This window comes from Solea senegalensis, linkage group LG6, assembly GCF_019176455.1.
Source record: "Solea senegalensis isolate Sse05_10M linkage group LG6, IFAPA_SoseM_1, whole genome shotgun sequence".
NCBI lineage: Eukaryota > Metazoa > Chordata > Actinopteri > Pleuronectiformes > Soleidae > Solea > Solea senegalensis.
This window is the reverse complement of record NC_058026.1, coordinates 20144747-20166491: the sequence shown is the minus strand read 5'-3', so window position 1 is coordinate 20166491 and position 21745 is coordinate 20144747. Positions and strand designations below refer to the sequence as shown.

General features: G+C 40.0%; 1 protein-coding gene across 1 annotated transcript; it reads right to left on the bottom strand.

Moving 5' to 3' along the window:
• Window positions 1-312: 312 nt before the first annotated feature.
• LOC122770923 (NLR family CARD domain-containing protein 3-like) lies at window positions 313-18134 on the bottom strand. Its single transcript, XM_044028151.1, has 12 exons — window positions 18018-18134; window positions 16626-16718; window positions 16431-16544; window positions 15456-15584; window positions 14981-15059; window positions 13244-13433; window positions 11359-13159; window positions 11089-11262; window positions 3735-3908; window positions 3464-3637; window positions 1018-1064; window positions 313-937 (listed from the first exon to the last, which is right to left on the bottom strand). Exons 2-12 carry the CDS (start codon window positions 16700-16702, stop codon window positions 411-413), a joined length of 3486 nt encoding a protein of 1161 aa, XP_043884086.1. The 5' UTR covers window positions 16703-16718; window positions 18018-18134; the 3' UTR covers window positions 313-410.
• Between the last annotated feature and the right edge of the window lie 3611 nt (window positions 18135-21745).

Below are 21745 nucleotides of genomic sequence, written 5' to 3'. Positions count from 1 at the left end.
GCTCGTCAGTGAGAAGATGATGTTCTTCAGACAAAGAGTCAAACTCTTAACATCTTTATTTACTTTGTTTTCTATTGGATTGAAAACCTTGAATTTTATTTTATATTATTTTGACTTCTTTCTTTTTATTTTATATAAAGCATTTATTCATTTTTAATTGATTTTACTTTCTGTATCTTTTAATTTCACTTTCAAACATTCACTTTTTGTTATTTTTATCTCAGTGTGTGTGAACCTGTGTGTTTCAGGCTGGTTCTCAGCAGCAGGGGGCGCTCACAGCGCAGGACGGCGGCTCAGTTAATGACAGACATGTTGATTTTTTAAGTCTTTATTTATTGATGGTTTCAACAAAGAACGACTGAGACGAGCTTTGACCTCGTCCACCACTGAAGCTGCTGTCTCTTCATGTCCTACAGAGGACACAGAGACACTGAGGAACCAGGCCAGACCAGGAACCCAGGATAAACCGGTTCAGTGAATGTGGTCCTGAAGGTGTGGAGGTGGAACAGTGAGTCAGAGGAGACGCTGTAGAAGGACAGAGTCCCAGCAGGACAGTCCACATACACTGATACTCTGTGAGAGACAGAGGACATGATGAATTTTTCTGTCCCACAGTGACAGACAGAGTTACGATGAACATCAGAGCAGATCAGACTCCAGGACTGATCATTATGTCCAAACAAACAGTCAGAACTGTTGCCTTTCCTCTTGATTCCTCTGTAACTCAGTGATATATAAACAGTTCCTCTCCACTCGACCTCCCAGTAACAGCGACCAGTCAGACCAGGTCTACACAGCAGCTGAGGACAGAACTCAAATCTGTCTGGATGATCAGGATACGACTGATCTTCTGTCACACAGGTCACTTTCCTGTTGTCGTCAGACAGTTTGAGTTTTCTGTTCATTGTGTTTGTGTCCAGTTCCAGTTCACATGAATCTGATGAAGACAACGAGACACAGCTGCAGTTTATTGATGATCAGCTGATATGTTGTTATTTCCTGTAAATCCATACTTACACTTCCTGGGACCAGGTTTTAACCTCTGCTCTCCAGCATGGTCCATCCTGGAGGAAGAAACAGTCTGAATGAGTTTCTGTCCAACATGAGTCCAAACTGTTGTCTTAATGACGCACTCTGGTGGACACAATGATGAACTACAAGGACAGGTGTGTTTCAAAGAGAAGACGGTGGCTGTTTCTCAATACTCAAGTATGCAAGTATGTACTTGCTTACTTGGGAAGTATATACTTGAGAAGTACGCTGGGAGTATATACTTGCCAAGTACGGGAGTACACAAGTATGTGGTTGTTTCTCAATACTCAAGTATGCAAGTATGTATGTATTGTTCTGCTGTAGTTCTGCTGTAGTGCTGCAGTGCTGCAGCCTCATTAGCGCCACCTACAGTGTTGATAAATGAACATATGAAATACTTTTAATAAATGCATATATATGTTGTTATTATTTTTACATTTTAAATATTTAACTTCATTTATTAATTTATTTCTATTAAAATATACAATACAAATTATACAATGTGGAAAATAGATATATTACAGCATTGTAGAGTAGTATATATATGTATATATATAGATGACTTGTACAAATATATACTACTCTACATATCTAATATTTACATATTATATTTAAATACAGATACAATGACCGTGCGACTTTAATATAAATCTAACATTCAAAGTTAAAATAAATAAAACATTAACAATATACAAACATTTAAACTGTCAGGTCAAAACGTTTCCATTAAAAACAAAATAACACGTCAACAACAAATCTATGGATCACACCGAGCATCTAATGACAGCGACGTCTGAGCCAGCGGATCATTTCATCAGGACAGGCCGAGGTCACGCTGCTCTGTGCCGGGCACAGTGAGCGCCGAGCGTCCGCAGAGGCGGAGCTTATCGTTTTTGTCGTTTTTGTCAGGCTTCCTTCTTCTTATGAACGATAGGTGATGAGTTGATGATGCAGGAGAAGACCCCACTGACACAGGACTTGTACCGAACAAAGGGATTTGATTTAGTCACAAGTCAGGCGTCAGAACCAAGCTCTGCAGCAGCTCGGGAGAATGTGTTCTTGCCGAATCTCCGAACAATTCTGCCTCAGAAAAGCAAAACTAACCTTATATAGATTTTCTAGCATTTTTTTCAGTATATAAAACGTCCGTTTGTCACAAATTTAAATGTGGGAGTTGCCGAAAGCCTCCTGACGCTCACAAACCAAAAATTGTATCTCTATCATCAACCGTTCTTGAAATATGACAACTTTAAAACATGCTGTTTTCTCTGCTTTCTCTGCTGATTTTGGAGAGATAGAGACAGGCGTGTGTGTGCGTGTGTGTGCGTGTGTAAGGAGCAGAGGGGACTTTGGGAGGGGCTTGTCAGTCTCTCTGTATTCTTCCACCCAAAACTTTGACGTCTAACTCCTCCCACAGTTTTGAGAAAACCCCCACACGTTATATCAAAACGTGCGGCTCGACCGGGACTTGTGTGCTATGACTTTTCTAAGCGTTTCAATTAACCATGGCGACAAAAATCGCAAAAAACTGCCATATAACTTCCACATGCCGTGGATTTTCTAGCAAGTACGCACAAGTACGCACAAGTATGGATATTGAGAAACGGCCGGTGTCTGCAGAACCGGAGACCACAGTTTCAGGAGGCTACGCATTTACTCAACAGCGCCACCACGTGGACAACACAGAAGACAACTTCTGTTTATACATTTGAAACCCACCACGAGTAAACCAGCAACAAGTTGGCCCAGCACAAACCAAGTAAACAAAGAAAATAGATAAAATAGAGGGATTTCATTTGTATTTTTTACAGTGTTTCAAATCGCAGTATTGTGGGTCTAAAAAGCATAAACTTTGTATTTGAATTACGGTTGTTTGATCGCTTGCTTGAATCGAGACCTAGTTTCCAGTGCTTTCGTGGTTTTTTCAGCTGCGCGTCACAGAGGAAACACATGGCTACTTGTGCAGCTGCTGCTGCGGAGGCTCGTCGCTGTTACTGCTGCTTCCAAAACTTGTGTGTTTTCACCGTTGAATGAAGAATGAAGAACAACTTGATTGTAGCTGTTAGATGACGAACATCTCGTACACAACTCACTACAAACACCACAGAATAAAGACATCTTTACTTTAGTTTGACCGTAGACTGTTTGAAGTGGACCAGGACTGTTCTGTACCCAGTACCAGGATTTCTCACATGATGCTGCTACTCTGTGCAGATGATCTGTCCAGTTCATGGTTCTGGTCGTCTCTCAGGCTGAACTACGTGACATTCACTCGTTCTCATGAGGTGTTTAAAAAGTGTCACTAATGTTTGGTTATACTCACTGACAGAGGAAAACATAATAACAGGACATCTTCAACCTGAACCTGCTGACAAGTTTGAATACTGCTGATGAACATGAAGAGGAAGGAGGAGGAGGAAGAGGAGAATACCTGAGAGTGTCCAGTCTCCAGTGAGGACTCTTCAGTCCAGCAGACAGCAACTTCTCTCCTGAGTCTCCTGGATGATTGTAGCTCAGGTCCAGTTCTCTCAGATGGGAGGGGTTGGAGTTCAGAGCTGAGGTCAGAGAAGAACATCCTTCCTCTGAGACCAGACAACCTGACAGACTGGAGTTAAGAAGATATGATGAACTCAGTGATTCAGAAAAAACATCTTCATCAACAAGAACCTAAAGAAGCAAAGAGTCTGAGTCAGAGTTCTGACCTGAGAGTCTCCAGGGAACAGTGAGGACTCTTCAGTCCATCACACAGCAGCTTCACTCCTTGATCCTGCAGGTCGTTGTTACTCAGGTCCACGTGTCTCAGACGAGAGGACACAGAGCTGAGGACTGAGGACAGAGCTTCACAGCTTCTCTCTGAGAGTTTACAGCCACTCATTCTGAGGAGGAGTTCAAGAAAATCTATTCACATATGTAATTAAAAAAATAATCAGGGACAGGTGAGGAGCGAGAGAAGGGTATCAAGGAGAAACTGCGAGCTTTCAGAAGGCCGTCCCCATCCTCTCCAGAAGAAGTATAAGCTTTGACTGATTTTTGAAGAGTTGGAAAGCTAAACAGAACGTGCTATATTCACCACATGATGAGAATATTTATGGGTCAATGACATGACGGCTAATTATACTGTCCAACTGCATTTTTTCTTGTTGAAAATATATTCGAGAAAAATATATTCAAAAATCATTAGGCATTTCATTTGTATTGCTACGGAAAGTGTAAAAATATCATGTGGTGTGACCGTCCAGTCATGAATCCAGTTTTGGACATTTATTTAAAATGAATCTTAATCTATTCAAATGTATTTTCTGCCCTATGTGGCATAAATTCTAAAGTGTTTTGTAACCTCATGTGAAATGACAGTGATCTTGTAATGACATTTCCCTCTTATTTACGTTTATTAAGTAAACTTTGTCCGAGTATGTCCATTTTATGAAATATCATGTGGTGCGACCATGAAGAAACCACCATTTTGGAACTTTCATTTTCAAAGCCACCCCAAGACAGGAAGTTACATCCCAAACAACTTTGCAGAGGACCCACAGAATCAGTTAGCAGGTTTGTAACTCTCTCTCATCTTTTAAAATAACTGCTTTTAAAATGGCTGGTAGATAGTTTTCAAATATGGATGTCATGTGGTATGATCTCAAAAACACAATAAATATTGATTTATTTTTACAAATTCATAATTTGATACCAACTTTTGTTTAGGTGTCCAATGCTATGCCTGTAAATGTTGATTGAATATGAAAATATCATGTGGTGCGACCAAATATCATATTGGTCGCGACCAAATATCATATTAGTGCGACCAATATCTTGTGGAGTGCGACCAAGAAATATCGTAATGAGATGCGACCAAATATCATGTGAATGCGACCAAATATTATGTTTATTAGTCGCGACCAAATATCATGGCAATTGCGACCAAATATCTTAATAGATGCGACCAAATATCATGTGGTGCGTGCAGCCTCTTGTGGTCGCGACCAAATATCGTAGTGCGACCAAATATCATGTAATTAATGACCAAATATCTTGTGAGTGCGACCAAATATCTTGTGAATACCCGACCAAATATCTTGTGGTGCGACCAAATATCATGTGGTGCGACCCAAATATCATGTGGTGCGACCAAATATCTTGTAGTGCGACCAAATATCGTAATGATGCGACAAATATCGTATGAAGTGCGACCAAATATCTTGTGAATGCGACCAAGCGTGCAGTGCGACCAAATATCATGAATTGACCGATATCTTGTGAATGCGACCAAATATCATGCCAGTCGCGACCAAATATCATCGCGGTCGCGACAAATATCATCGCGGTCGCGACCAAATATCATGCGGTGCGACAAATATCATGCCGAGTCGCGACCAAATATCTTGTGGTCGACCAAATATCGTAATAGATGCTGACCAAATATCATGTAGATGCGACCAAATATCTTGTGAGTGCGACCAAATATCATGTGAATGCGACCAAATATCTTGTAGTGCGACCAAATATCATGTAGTCGCGATAAATATCATGTGGTCGCGACCAAATATCTTGGCCAGATGCGACCAAATATCGTAGTGCGACCAAATATCGTAATAGTGCGACCAAATATCTTGTAGTCGCGACCAAATATCGTAGTCGCGACCAAATATCATGTAGTGCGACCAAATATCTTGTGGAGTGCGACCAAATATCGTAATGAAAGATGCGACCAAATATCATGTAGTGCGACAAATATCTTGTAGTGCGACCAAATATCATATTAGTGCGACCAAATATCTTGTGAATGAGCGACCAAATATCATCGCAGTCGCGACCAAATATCATCGCGGTCGCGACCAAATATCATGTAGGTCGCGACCAGAAATATCATCTTGGTCGACCAAATATCTTGTGATGCGCGACCAAATATCTTGTAGTGCGACCAAATATCTTGTAGTGCGACCAAATATCTCGTAGTGCGACCAAATAATATCTTGATAGTGCGACCAAATATCATGTGAAGATGTGACCAAATATCTTGTGGTGTGACAAAATATCTTGTGTAGATGCGACAAATATCTTGTGGTGCGACCAAATATCATGTGGTGCGACCAAATATCTTGTGGTGCGACCATTGCAGCTAGCTTTCAATGAGTTGTAGACTTATTTTAAAGGAAGTTTTGTGTTTTAATATCATTTTGATGGTTTATATATTTAAAAGGTAGTAAATTGTTATAATATTTAAAAGATAAAATTGTGCTTTTTCTTAATTTTTCATACAATTCAGAAGCAATGCTTTATGTTAAATCCTTATTGATAACATTGGCACAAAAAAATAAAGAACAAATATTTGTAACATGTCATGTTGCCATTATGTCTTTCTAAAGTTTAAAAAAAAAAATCCATTTCATTAGATGCCGCTCTCAAGCAGTGAAGACCGTGCGCCACAGGCAGCGTGTGAACTCTGACCCTGGGTACCTTGCAAGGAGAACAGTAAGGTTTATGTAAAAGCTAAAAAAAACTTTGTATTAAAAAGCAACTTGAATTACATGAAGTTATATTGTGTGGAGGGGATTTAAAATATAATACACATTTTAATTGAAATGTCAGTCTGCTGTATCTGAAAAAAGCCAAACTGTATACACTGTAGCTTGACACAATACTAAATTTGTTTCAGCTACCAGAGAAGAAAGCAGCAGGGAAAGATTCCTTATGTAGGGAGGTATCGTGCTTTTGCAAACAAGCCAAAATGAAAATATGCTCATGTTACCAGCCTGTAAAAGTTGACATGCGGAACACCACATCCAACATGGAGGAGGCCTCAACCTCACAGTCACAGAAGGGGGAAAGTGATCAGGGTTTATGTTTTGTGATAGTAACATACGATGAACTTCCATATGTAGGCCAAGTTCTTGAGGTTGTGGGAGAAGATATCAGGGTCAATGCTATGCGTACAGATCCTGTTGATCAGTAGTTTTACAAAGACACATACGAAGGTTAACATATAACAAAAGAGCTTTGATGATGCATTTTGATGACAACAGTGCTTTGATACCAACTATAACAATAAATAGATAAAAAGAGTTACAGTTTTGCCTGCTGGAAGGTTTTACAGTCAGGGAGTAAGAACTTATTCACCTGAATAAAAGCTCCAGATGCCATATTCTACTATAAGAAAGATGTCATAGCAGTCATCTCTGAACCTGAGCCAACAACTTCTCGCTGTTCTAAATTGAGAAGCCAAGACTGGAACAAGTTTAAAAGTTCCTGGGGTTAAGGAAATACCTAAACCATATCTCCAACATTCATATAAGAATGAGGATGATGGTATGAATAGTTAGATGTCTTCAAGTTTGATGTGTCTGAGTTCATCTTGTTCCTTACTGATTTGTGAAATGTTTACAAAAATTCACTTCAACACAGTATTTGTAAAAGAATGGCAATGAAAGTTAATGTGTTAACCAAAATGAAATTAAATGAAAAGTGTTGAAAAGAGATGTTTGTCTTCAATATTTAAATTAATAAAATCTGTTTTAAACAAATGATTGTCTCTTATTCTATTGATTTGTAAGAGATTTAAGCTGGTTTCATCATGTGGTGCGACCACCCATCATGTGGCGCGACCATTAATAGCAATAACTGTAGCAAAATAAAAAAAGTGATACCTTCTTTCTGTGGCAGAAACTTATTCACTGATGGGGTAAGATGAAGTTAGTGGGATTTTGTTTACATTTTCATTATTTTTATGCATTTTACAGGAAAAATTAGCACGCAAACTACATGCAAAACGGTGACCATGACTTTAGAGGAATGAGGATTATATCAGTATGTATGACAATTCAACAGAAATCCAAATAATTAGTTTCTAGGCACATCATTTTACTAAGAACTTGTGAAAAAAGGGTAAATATGTTGATTAAATAAATAAATTTTTAAGATGATTGATGGTCGCACCACATGACATTTTGGAGGGTAACGACCAATTAATTTACGTGAAAAACCACCAAAATATCGTAATTCAAGATTTTAACATGTATGCATGTACACATGACATTGTAAAGCTTTGACCAATTGCAATAGAAATTCATATTTATCATATTTTTAAATTGACCTGTTAAAAAACCTTATATGTCATTGACCCACATACAGGCGAGGGTTGCTGTATAAGGACACATTTTCTGTGGAATGAACAGAGACCTTTTCTTTTCTTTTTTAGAGCGCCATGGTGGGGGCCCTCAGCCCACAGGTGGGAGAGGCTTTCCCTCACAGCTAGATATTTTATCTAGCTCAGGCCAGGGTCTTTTCTTAGAGACCCCGGCCTTGGGATCACTCTTTCTGTTTGTCCTTTTTTCTATTTCTTGCTTATGTTTGGTGTTGTTATTTGTTCAGGGAGCAGATCTTTCAATTTTCATCTTGTTAAGTTTGTTGGTACACTTACAAGTAAATTACAATTATTATTACAATTACAAGTATGGCTAGTGACAAATGAAAATTCATTTCGTTTAATGTCAATGGGCTGTTGAATCCAGTTAAACGTAGTAAAATCCTATCTAAAGTGAGAACAGAACAAGCCCATGTGGTTTATTTACAAGAGACCCATTTGACAGACAAGGAGCATATAAAGCTAAAGAAAAGGGGCTTTACAAATCTGTTTTTTTCTTCATATAAATCAGGGCAGAGAAGAGGAGTTGCTATTCTCATTTCAAACAAGCTACATTTTGAAAAAGTATTCGAAATGGGTGATAAAGAGGGCACGTTTATTTTAAGTAAGGGGTAAGATAGATGGGAATCCAATTACCTTAGTGAATGTCTATGCACCCCCAGGGAGTGACATTAGTTTCTTCCAAAAAATAACCAATATCATGGTAAGTGAAACAGAAGGCCTCTTGATCTGTGGAGGGGATCTAAATATACATCTGCAGCCAAAGTTGGACTCATCTTGTGGAAAAACCCAGGATAGGAAGTCCTTCTATAAGAAAGTAAACACACTATTTGAGGAGGTGGGCTTGATTGATATATGGCGAGATTTTTTCCCTAACAGAAGGGATTACACTTACTACTCTGCTCCTCACTCTCTCTATACAAGAATAGATTATTTCATAACATTTGGGAAGGATAAAGATAAAATACATACTTGTGGAATCAGGACAATAGATCTAAGTGACCATGCACCAGTATACTTATCCACTGATTTTGGCCTGCGACCAAAAAATAATACATGGAAATTGAATTCCACTCTGTTGAATGATCTGTCTTTTAAGGCACAAATTAAATCAGAAATGTGTCTCTTCTTAGAATTCAATGATACTGGAGAGGTTTCACCTCCAATGTTATGGGATACTCTGAAGGCTGTTCTGAGAGGGAAAATTATAGCAATATCGTCATTTAAGAAAAAAAATAGGAATAAAAAGTTAGAGGATTTCAAAAACAAGCTAAAAGTGCTAGAAGGAAAACAGAAATTAGATTTGGCACAGAATACATTGAGAGAAATTAGACACACCAGGAATGAAATTAATAATTTGGCCACACAAGAAATCGAGAAAAATGGAATGTTTCTGAAACAGAAACACTACGAAAGTGGCTCCAAATCTATGAAAGTATTGGCATGGAAATTGAAAAAAAGGATAGCCGAAAATACAATTCATAAAATTAGGGATCCAAGGACAAAAGCGATAAAAAATAAACTAAATGAAATTCAGGAAGCTTTTGAAGTGTTTTACAAAACCTTATATTCTGAAGTCCCAGGTGGGAGTGTGGCCCAAATTGACAGCTTCCTGAATTCCCTAGATTTACCCACTCTCGATGAAAATCAAAATAAAATGATGACTGCGGATATAACTGAAGAAGAATTAAAAGTTGCAATTGGTAGACTTAAATTAAGCAAATCACCAGGATCTGATGGCTACACGGCAGAGTGGTACAAGGAATTTTAAAAAGAACTAATACCTGTTTTACTTCCTACTCTGAATTGGACTTTAAAAAATGTGCAAACGCCACCCAGCTGGAAGGAGGCAATCATTTCAGCCATACCAAAAGAAGGCAAGGATAAAGTGGAGAGTGGCTCTTTTAGGCCAATCTCTGTTCTTAATGTGGACTATAAATGATTTACTTCTGTTACGGCCAAACGATTAGAAGAATTCCTGCCGACACTGATACATAATGATCAGACAGGTTTCATACACCAACGCCAAACACAAGACAATATACCAAAGACACTACATATTATGGATCATATACAAAGAAATCAAACTGAAGCAATTGTGATGAGCGTAGATGCTTAAAGTATGGAAAATTATTATAAAAGAACATAAACTTGAAAATGATATTTTGGCTCTTAAATGGTGTGCTTATGATTCGCATTTTAGACCTAATAAATTGGATTCTAGATTTATGGACTGGATAGCTAACGGTATAACAGCCTTATGTAGAGTAATGAAAGATGGAAAGTTACTCAGTTTTGAAACGCTTAAAAGGACATGTTTTAGAAAAACAAGACTTTTATAGATACCTGCAGTTACGGCATTACGTCAATACAAAGATGAAAAATCTAACAAAGATAAACACATGTCTAATTCAATTATTTACAAAAGCTATTAATAAAACTGTGTCATGCTTATATAAGGGTCTGTCTAATTTGAAATCTCACTCTACTTCATATATTAAAATAAAATGGGAGAAGGAAGGAGGGATAAATATATCTGAGGAAGAATGGACAACAATTTGGAGGTATCAATGGAGATGTACCAGCTCACAGAAGTGGAGGGAATTTGGATGGAAAAGCTTGATTAGGTACTTTATTACACCTTCTCAGAAGTCTCACTATGATGATAATTCCCCTGTCTGCTGGAGGAACTGTGGAAATCTAACTTGTACATAGTTGCTAATGTGTGTTTTTCCTTTTTTCATTGTTTTTATTTTGTCTAGGCATTTAGAGCAGACAACAGATGTGAGATGTATGCATGTATGTTTTGCCGGATGTGAATGTCTGTTTCTGAATGTCAATAAAAAATAAATTATAAAAAAATTAAATAAAAAAATAATCAGAGTAGAATTGTCCATATAAATCAGTTGAGCACCAACCTGAGAGTCTCCAGAGAACAGTGAGGACTCTTCAGTCCATCACACAGCAGCTTCACTCCTGGATCCTGCAGGTCGTTGTTACTCAGGTCCACGTGTCTCAGACGAGAGGACACAGAGCTGAGGACTGAGGACAGAGCTTCACAGCTTCTCTCTGAGAGGTTACAGCCACTCAGTCTGAGGTAGAAAACAGTGATGAACAAAAGGTTAAACATGTTTGTCTTGTGCTCTTTAGAATATGTCTTATTAATATTTATATACTGATTCACGTACAGAGCTTTGTTGGAGGCTTTGACCACCGGCAGCAGCTTCAGAAGAGCCTCCTCTGAAGCAGAGTATTTCTTCAGGTCAAACTCTTCCAGATCTTTTCCTGATGACAGTAAGATGAAGACCAGAGCTGACCACTGAGCAGGAGACAGTGTCTCTGTGGACAGGCGTCCTGATGTGAGGGACTCTTGGATCTCCTCCACAAGAGAACGATGGTTCAGTTCATTCAGACAGTGGAACAGGTTGATGCTTCTCTCTGCTGACAGATTCTCACTGATCTTTTTCTTGATGTACTCAACTGTTTTCTGATTGGTCTTTGAACCACTTCCTGTTTGTGTCAGTAGACCTCTTAAGAGCTTCTGATTGGTCTCCAGTGAAAGACCCAGGAGGAAGCGGAGGGACAAGTCCAGGTGTCCATTTGGACTCAGTAAGGCCTCGTCCACAGCACTCTGGTGCAGATGATTCAATTTAGGTTTTTTTCTAGATGGTCTGGTCAACTGGCTCGTTGTTGGTTCTGACAACAGATTTGTTCCAGAGGTGATGAAGGTCAGATGAACATGAAGAGCAGCAAGAAACTCCTGAACACTCAGATGGACAAAGCAGAAGACCTTGTCCTGGTACAGGCCTCTCTCCTCTTTAAAGATCTGAGTGAAGACTCCTGAGTAAACTGAAGCTGCTGTGATATCGATGCCACACTCTGTCAGGTCTGATTCATAGAAGATCAGGTTTCCTTTCTGCAGCTGCTCAAAAGCCAGTTTCCCCAGAGACTCAATCATCTTCTTGTTCTCTGGACTCCAGTGTGGATCAGTCTCAGCTCCTCCATCATATTTGACCTTCTTCACTTTGGACTGAACCACTAGGAAGTGGATGTACATCTCAGTCAGGGTCTTGGGCAGTTCTCCTCCATCTCTGGTTTTCAGCATGTTCTCCAGAACTGTTGCAGTGATCCAGCAGAAGACTGGGATGTGGCACATGATGTGGAGGCTTCGCGATGCCTGGATGTGGGAGATGATCCTCCTGGCCTGCTCCTCATCTCTGAACCTCTTCCTGAAGTAGTCCTCCTTCTGTGGGTCCGTGAACCCTCTGACCTCTGTCACCATGTCCACACAGTCAGGAGGGACCTGATTGGCTGCTGCAGGTCGTGTGGTTATCCAGAGGCGAGCAGAGGGAAGCAGTTTCCCCCTGATGAGGTTTGTCAGCAGCACGTCCACTGAGGTGGACACTGTGACGTCAGTCAGGATCTCACTGTTGTGGAAGTCCAGAGGAAGTCGACACTCGTCCAGACCATCAAAGATGAAGACCACCTTAAAGTCTTCAAACCTGCAGATTCCTGCTTCTTTGGTTTCAGTGAAGAAGTGATGGATGAGTTCCACCAAACTGAACTTCTTCTCTTTCAGCACATTCAGCTCTCTGAAGGTGAAGGGAAACATGAACTGTACGTCCTGGTTGCTTTTGTCTTCAGCCCAGTCCAGAGTGAACTTCTGTGTTAACACTGTTTTCCCAATGCCAGCCACGCCCTTTGTCATCACTCTTCTGATTGGTCCATCTCTTCCAGCTGAGGCTTTAAAGATGTCTTCTTGTCTGATGGATGTTTCTGGTCTGTCTGGTTTCCAGGAAGCTCTTTCAATCTGTCTGACCTCATGTTCTTCATTGACCTCTCCAGTCCCTCCCTCTGTGATGTAGAGCTCAGTGAAGATCTCATTCAGAAGGGTGGGGTTTCCTGCTTTAGCCACGCCCTCAAACAAACACTGGAACTTCTTCTTCAGGTTTGATTTGAGTTCACGTCGACAAGCTGGAGCTCTGATTTCTGACAGAACACAAGAAAATAAATCAGTGAGTGGATCATTGAGAAAATAAGATGTTCTTCCTTTCACATTAAAAGTCCTCTTACTGTCAGCTAGCTTCTCCTGCTTCATCCTCCTTAAGAAGTCCCCTGTGATCTTCAGAAAGGCCTCTCTGCTGCTCCTCTGCTCCTCATCCTCCCTCTGACTCTCTGAGACTTCTGTGTGATCTGTATCCAGAACCTTGTGGATCTTCTTCAGCTCGTTCTTCACAAAGCAGATGATGTTCTCCTCCAGCAGCTGGAACAGAACATGTGAAGTTTAACCTCAGATGATCAGTGACAGAGTGAAGTCCTGCAGGTCCACAGAGCAGCATCCAGACTGTCAGGACCAGGAGCCTCATGTATAAAAGAGTGCGCAGCTTTCATACTAAAAGACGACGTACGCACAAAATGTATAAAGTACGTACGCAAAGAAAATCTCAGATTAATAAAACTGTGCGTACGCCAAGTCCTGCGCACCTTTCCTTTATACATCCCATCAAACGTGAAACTGAGCGGAGATGAATGAGGAACACACCACGCCCACCCACAAATGAATATACAAATGACTCTAAAACTCCTTTGTCCTGAAGAAAAAGGACAACTGTGGCAGCAAAGAAAGAGGGAAATAAAAGAAAAAGAAGGAAAGTGCACGATCAACTCGTCAATTTATGATGTATAAATCTGTAAAAATAGATTATTTTGGTCTGGTTTTTTTAGAATTAGTGATAAACACAAAGGAACTAAATGTCAGGGTCACAGCGACTGCTCTCATATTAATATTGATGCTTAAAAAACTGGCTGTGCATTGATAATTGATCCTGTGCATGTTTTTTTCTGGTGTAACATGTATGTTTAGACATGACTGATCCATGTGAGCTGAATTTACAGATTATTTCAACAATCTATAAGTGTCACACGTCATCATCTACACACATTACGCACAAAATAAGCAGACAGAGTTCACGGAGTTACTCCATGTAACCATTCATTACTGTCACTGATTGTGTTGTGGATGCTGCGCCTTTCTCTTCCGATGAAAGGCGCAGCGGTGGCGGAATAACTTTTTCGTAGTTATTTCGTTATCGTGTGGATTAAAATGGGATAAAGAAAATGTTCTACTCAACGTTCAAGTCCCGTTTTCTTACAACAAATGAGTCTGTAACTTTATATTGTGTTTAAAACATTATAGACTGACGTGTGTTCATGTGTTCATGTCAGTAGCTGTGTTTACATCACTGTGTTACATAAAGAAAATATTCATCTGTGGAAAATGAATTTCAGTAATTTGCTCAAAGTAAATAAGTGAGTCTCCCTCTCTCACACACTCACACACACACTCACACACACACACACACACACACACACACACACACACACACACAGGTTTGTAGTGTGTGTGTGTTCGCTCACAGGATCAGTTTCGTCTTCAGTGTCCTCTCTGATGTTATCCACATATGTTCAAACGTACGTGGTGTATCAGTATTGTTTGTCACAGAAAATTCATGTTTGTCACTGTAGACACATTAATAATATTATTTTCAAACACTGTGATAAGTTTCAGAGCTTGATATTGCAGCGTCTCCACCTGACAAGAGTTTGCGGAGCTCTCGGCAAATTCTCACGGCAGCTGGAGAGTTTGCGCTGCGATGCGCAAACTTCCACGCCAAGTTCATTTTTATACATGCCGTCTGTGCGTGAAAGCAAGCGTACGCCGTCTTTTTGTGCGTACGCACGGTTTATACATGAGGCCCCAGGACTCTGCTTCAGTATTAACAGTAGTGTCATGTTTGTACATTTACACACCTTAAATATGGAGTCCAGGTCTGCTCCATGCTGCTGGACAGACTGACCACTGAGAACCTCTGTCCTCTGCTGATCAACTCTGAGGAGAAAAGATTCAGTGTCATTTACTAAACAATCATTTGTTTCTACCAGGTTTTCAATGTGCTGCACCTACGATTCTTCTTCAGCCAAGTTCACATGACATGAGTTTGACAGGTTGAAGACAAAAGTCCCTGAAGGACAGTCTCTAGTGTTTGTTATGTGGGAAGTCTCAAAGACACAATCCCTGACCAATCATGGACTCTGACTAGATTTACTGCTGGAAACGTGTTCAGAGACGAGGACAGGCTGAAGACGTTTAGTGGAGACAGAAAAACAACATTGGTCCACCAAAGAGAAGAAGAGTGTTTTTCTGGATTCAACATGTTTTGGACTAGACAGGCTCCCCCTGGTGGAGGATCATGTAAGTGTGTGTTACTATGTGTGAAATTCTTACATCAGTTCACCATGTTTTTGTCCATCCTTGAAGTTAATATAACGACCTATAGACAAGTCACTCTTCATGGACACACAGCTGGGTCCAGGTCCAGGTCCGGCAGAGTCTGGTCCCTGTTGATGGATCGTTCTACAAACACACGACATGACATGTAAATACAACATCTGCTGTGATTGATCTCATTAAGGTTGGACAATAACACAAAGGAAGATAACAAGGAAATCATAGTAGAAAGATTTAATGAATTCTTTGTCAATGTGGGGCCGAATCTGGCAAAGGACATTCCTGACTCACTCCTTCACTGGGACCACTTTGATAAGGACAGAGACACAAACCCCAGCACAATGTTTCTCACCCCAGTGAAGGACAGAGAGATTAGACACCTGGTCAACAAATGCGTAGCAAGAACATCCACAGATGTTGATGACCTCGACATGAAGCTAATTAAGAAAGTAATAGTTAAAATCGTTTCACCTCTAACACACATCTGCAACCTGTCATTTCAAACAGGAACATTTCCCACCAAAATTATAGTGGCGAAAGTAGTGCCATTGTTCAAGAAAGGGGACATACAGAAATGTACTAACTACAGACCATTAATCTCATTAATGATCTACAGTATCAGGAGACACAAGGAAAACAGGTTTGTGTCAGAAATGGTTGAGTGTGACCCAGATGGTGTCAAACACTACACTGATTAACACATTTAAGACTTCCACATCTTCAGTCAGATCACTTTACCCAAACCCAAGCATGTGAGCCAGGACTGTTCCACAATTATTCAACATTTCTTATTTTTTCATGGGTCCAGATCTGAGATTAAATGGGGACGGGTCTGTTTGGGACTTGGTTCCAGAATGTCTTGGGTCTGCATGGGTCTGGGTCTGAATTCTCAAATATTAGGTGCCTCTGCTGCTACATGGTGGATCATTTGAGTTGTTGACCTGTGAAGACCTCCACCCTCCATCATCTGACCTCTGTTCTTGTTTGAAGTTCACAGGTTGAGCCATGGACCAGTCACTCTTCATGGACACACAGCTGGGTCCAGGTCCAGGTCTGGCAGAGTCTGGTCTCTGTTGATGGATCCTCCTACAAACACATGATGTGTAAATAAAACACTGAGCTGTGACATGGAGACGAGTCACATGATCCATGAGATCCTCATCTCACCTCTGACCCTCATGTTCCTCACACAGAGTGGTTTTAGGGGGCGGAGCTTCCTCTTCACTGTCCTTGATCTGATTCATAGCAGAGCGCCACCTGCTGGGAGAATAAAACTCGCTCATTACAAGTTCTGCTAACATGGGTGGACCACATTGACCTAATGTGGGCCGGTCAGCAAGAAGACTTTTTTTAACCACAGAATTGGCCGACATGACCCTCATTGGCTGACTGAACAATCGGCACAGCCCATTGGTTTATGCTAATAATGGACTGTCAGTCACTCAGTTACTGGTTCATTTCAAAGAGCCGTTAAAAAGATTTGACTCGTTCGTGAACGTCAGTCACTATCTGATCTTTGAGTCCAGCAGAACTTCTCTTTCACCAAAAGCACAAATGTCCTCTAAACCAGTGATTTCCAAACATTTTAGTCGCTGAACAACAGAATCAGTGACGTGAGATTCATGAGCTTCACAGTAAAAACATCACGTCGACAAAAAGTTACAACTTTTTCATTTTCAGTGCATTTCTTTTTCAATCCGTGTTTCTGCTGCACGTCACATGTACTTTTATGTGTTATCGTCTATGTGTTTTTTTATATTGTTTCTATGTGAAATAAACTAAACAGCTGATGGAGACAGAGTGAGTCAGAGGAGGCGGAGTTAAGTCATAAGAACATGATGGATCTGTAACAGGGAAGTGATTGTTTTGCAGTTAGCAGCACTAGCCAAGTTAGCTGAGAGAGGATCCACTTTTCAGACAAAGGTCAAAGTAAAAGAAAACGAGTTCATATCTTAGGAATTATTGAAGAGGAAATTCCACTTTTCACTGTAGCTGTCACTTTTACTCCATGATTGATTCTTTAGCTGTGACAAAGGAACACGACTCTCTCTACAAAAACAAACACAGTGAACTTGTAGAAAAGTCTTTTGTTACAACCAGGTGACGTTTGAGCTCCAAACAACATCTGGTCGTTAACAAGAGTTTGTGTTTATAGATGTTACATTTAAATATGTTTGATGTCAAACCATCACTCAGTGAATTAAGACCATACAGAAGTTCAGCTCGTGGGTTCTGAGCATCCACGTGATTCCAGTGTGTAATATCACATGTCAACCAGCAGATGTCAGCATTTATACTGTGTCAGCAGAGCTGCTTCAAAAGGGTTGGGCCTTCTTCACGTTCAGAGGAACCAGGACATGTTCACATCCCATAATAAGACAAGTTTGCAGTATTACACCAGACATTTAAGCCTCTCAGTGTCACTACAGGGTCAATTCATTCTGTGTAAAAACCTCAGTCACTGAACAAGAGTCAGTGACGTGAGATTCATGAGCTTCACAGTAAAAACATCACGTCCACTCAAAGTCACGTGTGATGAGATGAGTTTAGTTTCGTTACCTTGTGAAAGCAGGAAATGATCGTCATGAAGCTGCTGAACGTCTGTGAAGTGATTCTGCTGCTGAACAAGAAACAAACCACAGACCAAAGTTTTCTCAAGTCTCATCTCAAGGAAATGTGATGAATGTGATCAAATAACTGCTCTGATCTCAACTTTACTCTAATCGACTCGACTCCGTTTTGTATCAGCATGTTGTTTTCATAGCGCCTCCTCAAAGTGGGCGGAGTCATCACAGCAAGCCTGCGTGATACTATGGTGACGTGGTTTTCTATGGGAGACTAGTAAAGGATTGTCTCCTTAATGAACCTGTTTTGCCAGTTTCCAGCAACATTTGTAGACCGTCAAGGGTGCACACTTGCTGCTCCTTCATAATCATCCTGTTAACATTTCTCACTCGTTTCCATTACTCCCTTTAAATGAAATTCTTGATCCCCTAATTTCCTTAGATTATTTTTCATCACCTCTGTATTTGCCTCATATGCCCTACACCTCAAAAGTACATGCTCCAGAGAACTGACGAGGAATCTGAGCAAATCAGTAGCCTGTTGTGTCTGGCCTCTTTCACCCATGTTAGAGCTACCAACACTGCCAGCATCTCCACCGTGTAGACCCCCAACATATTCAATGTTCTCCTACTTAGCCCAATCCTCCTCTCTGGCACTGCCACCCCAAATCCTGTCACTCCTGTTTCAGGTTCCCTAGCCCCATCTGTATATATCAGCACAAAGTCTCCATACTCTCCCATTACATGACGTTCAAACGCACCTACCAAATCTATTTGACCCTTTCCTTTTCTTTTCATTTCTAACAGATGCCAGTCTATTTTCGGGCCCTCAAGCATCCATAATGGTGTTGCTGGACTACAGACTATTGTGGGGCTTATTCTCACCGCTAAGACTCCCAGTTCATTTGCCAATTCCTTTCCTACTCTCCCAAAATGTTCCCTCCTGACATCCTGTCATCCTGGACAAAACAAAAGATAAGAAGGAGGCAAGGAGGGAATGGACTGCTAATAGAATTGCTGTAATCCTATACTAACCTAATGACAAATAACAAATGAGGTGTTCCTCAATGAAATTTGTCAATCAGAGCTTTCAGGAAGGTCAAGTTGGAATCTTCAAACATATGGAAAAAGAGACAGATGTAAAACAGGAAAGATTATGTACAGTCGATACAGCAGTACAGAAAGTTGACAGCCAATAAGACAGCCTAAACAGCAGTTAGGTTTCTCTACCACGACATTAAGATACACTTTGTGTTGGATAGACTTGGTTAAAAGGACTGTTTCTTTGAGGAGTTATGCTCTATTCGCCCCCGGGGCGTCGATCAGGACACAATGACAGGAGATGACAGTTCAGTTTGTTCAGTTTACTGAATAGTTGCAGGCACAGGTGAGTTACAGGCAGACGGTGAATGAAGAGCAACATGCACTCAGCTCAAATACGCGTGTGTGTGTGTGTGGTTCTGGAGGACACAAAGAATAACAATGGCGAGTCTCACCTAATACTGCAATTACAAACATCACATACTACAGGATTTATAATCAGCTCTTAATAATAACAACATAGTTAACACAATAACCTCTCCATGCACATCAATCCACCACCTTCGTATTATAGACACTGCACAGTAACATCAGGAGTAAGTCCTGCCAAATATATGTTCCTCTGCAGCCTAAAAGGCGTTAATTGAGTTGACCCGAACATCAAGGGGCTCACCACCATAGACATATATACGTAGACGCCTCATTGAGCAGGTTGGTGCGTTGCTGCGGTACGTCAGCGCATCCGCCATATTGGATGTGGCAGATCTGCCAGTAAACTAATAAAAGGAAATGGACTGAACTTCATAAAGCGCCTTTCTACAAAGTGCTTTAAGTTAATGCCTCTTATTCACCCATTCACACTCACACACACCAAAAACGTGTAACTTTTAAAGTGATGATTATTAATGTTTACTCCTTATATTTAGGATATAAGTAAGCACCAAACCAACGTATGTGTTTTTCTAATGCTGATTGTTTACAACTAGTAATGTGTGTAACACTGTTACTGTGTTGATAAATATTGAAATATTTATATTTCACACTTAATGTTTGTCTGTAATAGCCAGATCCTGAAATGCAGATGTGACATGAGGGTTTTCTGAATAAAGAGCACTAACATTTAACTGATTTTGATTAATCGTTTTTATATTCACATTGATGAACACATATACATATATATATGTATATATATATATATATATATGTATATATATGTATATATATATATATATATATATATATATATATATATAATATATATATATATATATATATATATATATATATATATATATATATATATATATATATGTATATGTATAGATATAGCTATACACACACACACAAGGAGGGGGTTCACATTAATGAACATATATACACACATACTGTATATCTACACAGGGGGCATTGATGCACATCTATACAATTGCAGTCTGTCTGTGTCATTAATTGGTTTTATATTCACATTGATGCACATACACACACACACACACACACACACATACACATACACATATATATACTGTATATATATATTAAACCAGGTTCTGACCCATAGGCAATGCTGCCATAATCAAACACTGATGGTATTAAAGCCACATACACTAGCTCCCCAACTCCTACCTGTCAAACATCGCAACACATTGATCACTTTTTTGCATTTCTCTTCTATTCTACCAATATGCCCTGCCCATGTTAACTGTGAGTCAAACACTACACCCACAAATGTAAATGTTCCAACTCTTTGCAGCTCATTCCCGTACATTTTCAGTTTCATTCCTTCCTCTCTTGGTTTCCTGCTAAAATACACTGTCTAGGTTTTTTTTCCACTGAGAACTGGCATCCCCAGTCATAGCCCCACTCCACCACCTCATCAATAGCCCCTTGTACTTTGCCCACAACATATGCCACATTCCTTCCTCTTTTCCACAAGGCCCCATCATCCACAAAGAGTGACCTACCTATCTCCTCTGGTACTTTTGAGAACACGTCATTGATCGTTAGTGTAAAGAGTAAAGGGCTAATCACACTCCCTTGAGGGGTCCCATTCTCTACTTAATCCAGTTGTACACCCTTCCTCTTATACCCATCTTGCACAGCTTTATTAATAATCCTTCCTTCCACATCATATCATATGCTTTCTCAATATCAAAAAACACTGCCACTACTGCTTCTTTATTTGCCTGTGCCTTTCTTATCTCTGTCTCTAGCCTTATCACTGCATCCATTGTGTTTCTTCCTTTTCTAAAACCACTTTGGTAATTTGTCAGCATTTCTGGTTTTTCAAGATCATATGTTAATCTTTCTGTTATCATCCTTTCCATTATTTTGCACAGATTTGATGTTAAGGCTATTGGCCTGTAACTAGTGGGTTGTGTGGGATCCTTACTGAGTGTTCTTATGGGGACCACTACTGCTTCTTTCCAGGCACCTTGTTGTACAGTAGCAGCAACTTTAATAATGCTCTCTCCTTTAGTTGTTTTAGCATTATATTGCATAACTTATCTTTCCCTGGGGAGGTTGGTCTTGATTTATTTATTCCTGAGGTTATGTTCTCATTTACAGCATATTATTTTTTGACTGTTTTGCTCTCACTGTAAACCCAGATTTTGTTTCTAATTAAACTTCTGAGTGATCATGACTTATTCTTTTATGTTTAGTAAAAACCTGCTATCATTATGA